Source organism: Fukomys damarensis, unplaced genomic scaffold (genome assembly GCF_012274545.1).
Source record: "Fukomys damarensis isolate Sample0158 unplaced genomic scaffold, DMR_v1.0_HiC HiC_scaffold_19, whole genome shotgun sequence".
NCBI classification, from domain to species: Eukaryota; Metazoa; Chordata; class Mammalia; order Rodentia; family Bathyergidae; genus Fukomys; species Fukomys damarensis.
In genome coordinates, this window is record NW_022900931.1 from 67,690,956 (window position 1) to 67,694,910 (window position 3,955).

General features: G+C 59.0%; 1 protein-coding gene across 1 annotated transcript in view; it reads left to right on the plus strand.

The window, feature by feature from the left end:
• Positions 1-3,499: 3,499 nt before the first annotated feature.
• Positions 3,500-3,955, plus strand: part of Znf865 (zinc finger protein 865) — a 3,824-nt gene continuing 3,368 nt past the window's right edge. Inside the window, exon 1 of the mRNA XM_033766048.1 lies at positions 3,500-3,949. Coding sequence (XP_033621939.1) covers positions 3,782-3,949 — 168 coding nt within the window. The 5' untranslated portion in view covers positions 3,500-3,781. The remainder of the gene's footprint in view (positions 3,950-3,955) is intronic.

Here is a 3,955-nt window from a genome sequence, read left to right on the forward strand (position 1 = left end):
GCCTCTCCGCCGGGCCTACCCGGGGGCCCCAGCCACAGCTCTCCGTAAGGCCGTTCAGCCTTTGCCCCGGTGGGCACCCCAGGGTGGCCTCCTTCAAAGCGCCTTCGTTCGTGACGACCCAACTGCCAGGGCTCCCGCAAATGCTTCTCATAGCGCCGCTGCCACACGGCCCCTCATCGCTTGGTGCAGGACAGCTCCCCACACGCCACCAGCGTCGCTCCCCGTCCGGGGGCAGCTCCCGCGAGCCCCTTACGGGCCGAGCCCCCCGGGAAGGGGTGGTTCCCGGGAGAGGTACCCGAACTGCCCTCGCTCTGTCCGTACGCGAGCCGCCCCCAGCGCCCCCTTTGTTGGTGAAAAGTGCTTTTATTCTGGTCCATACCAGGAATACCTTCTCCGCTCCGGCAGCCTCCTCGGCGATGCTCGGGACGCCCCCTTTCCCACCGCCCCTAGGTGGGGCAGCTCCCTCTAGCGTCCGATCTCTCAGGACCCGCATCCTGTCCCTCGGGAGGGGCGGAGTGGCCTGCCGGGCGGCTCGGCTTCAGTACTGCTGCCCCGGAACAGCGCCCGCTGCGAGGCTCCTCTCCTTAGCGTCCCTCTTCCTCGCGCTGGCCCTGGAGCTCCCAGGAGAGCCCAGGTGTGACTCACCTTTTCGTAGGCATTGATCGTTTACCCAGTGAGTACTCACTGTTGTAGTCCAGACGGGAGCTGTGAAGCCGAGACGCAGTCTCTCATCTTCGGGGTCTAACCGACTAGTTGAGGCGGCAGGTCGGAAAAGAGCAAACACATGACACAAGGCTGAGCTGTGTGCGTTCTGTGTGAGGCTGGTGAGCTGCTTCCGAGGGGGAGCCTGCGCCAGCGCTACCTTAGCCATGCAGAGATCTGGGAAGACAGATGGGGACAGCAAGCGCCAAGGCCCCAAGGTGGTGGGGACCATAATGAGTGGGGGAGCAGCAGGGGCCGCTGAAGTTGGAGCAGAACTGAAGGGGAGGATGGGAGGCGGAAAGGCGTGGTCTCCAGGGCCTGCGGCAGAGCCTCTGGCCCGTCAGTTTTGCCAAGCCCGCAGGGTCACCCCTCTGCTCTCCGTATAGCTCCACTGTCAGTATTTCTGCTTTCCAAGAGAGAACCTTTGCCTTCATCCTTAAATGGGTGTTCAGCAGCTGCAAGCACTCAGGATGCTACAGAGAGCACAGGAAGAGGAATCCTGTGTCCATGCAGAGTGGATGTGCTGGGTGAGAGGCAAGGAAAGGCCAAATACTGCAGCAAGTGTGAAGTCAAGTCCAGTGAGGTGAGGGATAGTGACCGGGTGGGTGTCAGGAAGGCCTTGCCCCGTAGACTTTCCTCTTGCCCTCCCAGTAACTACAGGAGGAGTTAGCTCTCAGTGTCAATTTCCCACCTTCTGGACAACTGTGCTCCCAGGGGTGCTGTGATGGGCCCCAATTTTACTGGGGCTCATCCCTTCCAGCAAACCAGTCCTCCTGTGCTCAGCCCCTCCCGGATCATTCCACAGGTCATGGGGACCCAGCAATGACCCAAACATAAAATCTCACCCAGACTCAAGAAGAACCGGAATACACGAAGCCCTAGGTTATGATGGGTGGTGAGGAGAGGACTGAAGGCAGCGAGGCACTAGGTTACTGAGGGCCCCTCTGAGAGGACAAGTGAGCAGAGACAGGAGGTTGGTGGTGTGGGCTCATCCCCAGGCAGGAGGAGTGTGGAGCCAGAGCACTGGAGGAGCGGTTTTAACTTGGAGCCAGAACACTGCAGGGCTGTGAGTAGAGGGGCCATGGCTCAGTCCCGGTCCTCTGTCTGTAATGGGAGTTATGACTCTGAACGTGACAAGTGGTGACCTGTCCTGGATGTGGGTCACACTTGGAGACGTGGGATTCGAGGGTCCTATCTCTGTGTATGTTGGAAGAGGGGAGCCTTTGCTTTGTACAGCGTGTTGTAGGGATGAGAGCACACTCTGGAACCCAGTGCTTGCTGTGTGACTTTGGAGACCGAGGCACCCCTCCCACTCTAGGGCCCTTCCTTCCTTCCTCTGGGTTTAGGCGCCAGTAATGGTGAGCATTCCGCAGGGTCATGAGGAGGATTAGGTACAGGCATTCAGGGCTACCCTTACAATCCATGACTGTAACTGTCACTGTCACCGGTAGGCTCTGGCTGCTGCACAAGGCAGCTCTGTGGCCCTGAAGAGCTCACAGATCCCTGGCATCAGACACCTGCTTGTCCCTCGTGGCTCCACGACCTCAGTGGGTGGGTGTCCCCTCTGTCCCTGTCTCCCTGCTTAATCTCTGTGGGCACAAGGGAGTGGTACGTATCTGACACCAACAACAGGAGGGCGCTGTGCAGGCTTTGCTGTGTTTTCTGGGGCACTCCCCCCACCCCAAGGAGCCCCTCTCTCCTGGTTGTGCTGCTGTGTGGAAAACCCTCCATTAGACGTCTTCCCAGGGTCAAATCCCCAGAGAGGACATGTCCTGTTTCTCAGTGGAAACTTGCAGGAACACCCGGCCTACACCTGCCCCCTTGTTTCAGTGCCCTTCTCATGCCGCCACTGTCCCCAGAATTCTTCCTCCTGGGAGACACCTCACATCTGCTCCATCCCTACTAAATGTCCCCACTGGGGTCAGGGTTCTCTAGAGTCTCGTCCAGTCACCCACAGCACAGGCTCTGGCGGCTGTGAATCCTGCCCCGGCACTGCCCTAGCTGTGCCGCTTCAGCTCCCCAGGTGAGGTTCTGTTCTCATCCGTCATGAAGCATTTCCTCGCTTCCCTTGGGCATCTCCATGGACCCACCAGAGGCTTAGGAAGGTGTTTCCTTCCTGCACATGAGCAAGCATCTGTGCAGGTACTGGACATTCAGGCAGAGCCTCACTCTTAGTGACAGCCAGGAGACACAGGAAGGAATGGGTGAGTCAGTGGTACACACCTGTCATCCCTGTACATGCTGGGAGGCCGGAAGTTCAAGCTTAGGCCAGGCAACTTAGTGAGGCTGTGTCTCAAAAATATAAAAATGGGCTGGTGATACAACATGGCCTAAAGGCTAGGGTGCAGCCTCCAGTACCAGAGCAGAAAGCCCCACATGGTGATTAACTGTGCTGGAAGGAGTTCAGCTGGATGCTGGGCTGGGAAGCGAGGGACTGGAAGGGCACTCGGGAAGGGGCCGAGTTCGAGTGTGGGGATGAACATTTCAGGTGCTTTGTCTGCTCGAGGCCATACCCACCACCCCCTTTCACCTGGTCCCTCATAACTTGGGGAGCACCTCTAGATGAGACTCCTGGCTCCATCTCTTCCTGTATGAGAGGAAACACCCCAGGGGCATTTGCACAGGTGAGGGGTCTCCTGTTTGGAGGAGCCAGTTGTTCCATTACAGCCTGCTGTTCTGAGCCAGGGGTGGTGGTGCACACCTGTGGTCCCAGCTGCATCAGAGGCTGAGGCAGCAAGAATTCAAGTTTCAGGCCAGCCTGGGCAATTCAGTGAGAGCTTGTTGCAAAATAAAAGTGGAAAGGTCGGGATGGAGCTGAGTGGTAGAGAACTTGCCAGGCACATGCAAGCCCTGTGCTGGGGAGCACCTCCAAAATAGGAAAGACTGTGGCTCTGTGGTCCTGAGGGAGGCTCTTAGCTTCTCTGTTTCTCCAGAAGAAGCCATCCCGTCTGCAGCATTAACAGTGTGATGGCCTAGGCTGGAACCTGGGGGGAAGCAGGACCAAAGGGGAGGGCGCCCCACCCGTCCTCAGCCCACCTTTAGCCCCACCTCTCTTCCAGGGTCTCCCAGCTACACTGAGATGGAGGCGAACCCCGCGGGGGGCAGCGGGAGCGGTGGCCTTGGGGGCGAGGACGGCGTGCATTTCCAGAGCTACCCTTTCGACTTCCTGGAGTTCCTCAACCACCAGCGCTTCGAGCCCATGGAGCTGTACGGGGAGCACGCCAAGGCCGTGGCCGCGCTGCCCTGCGCCCCG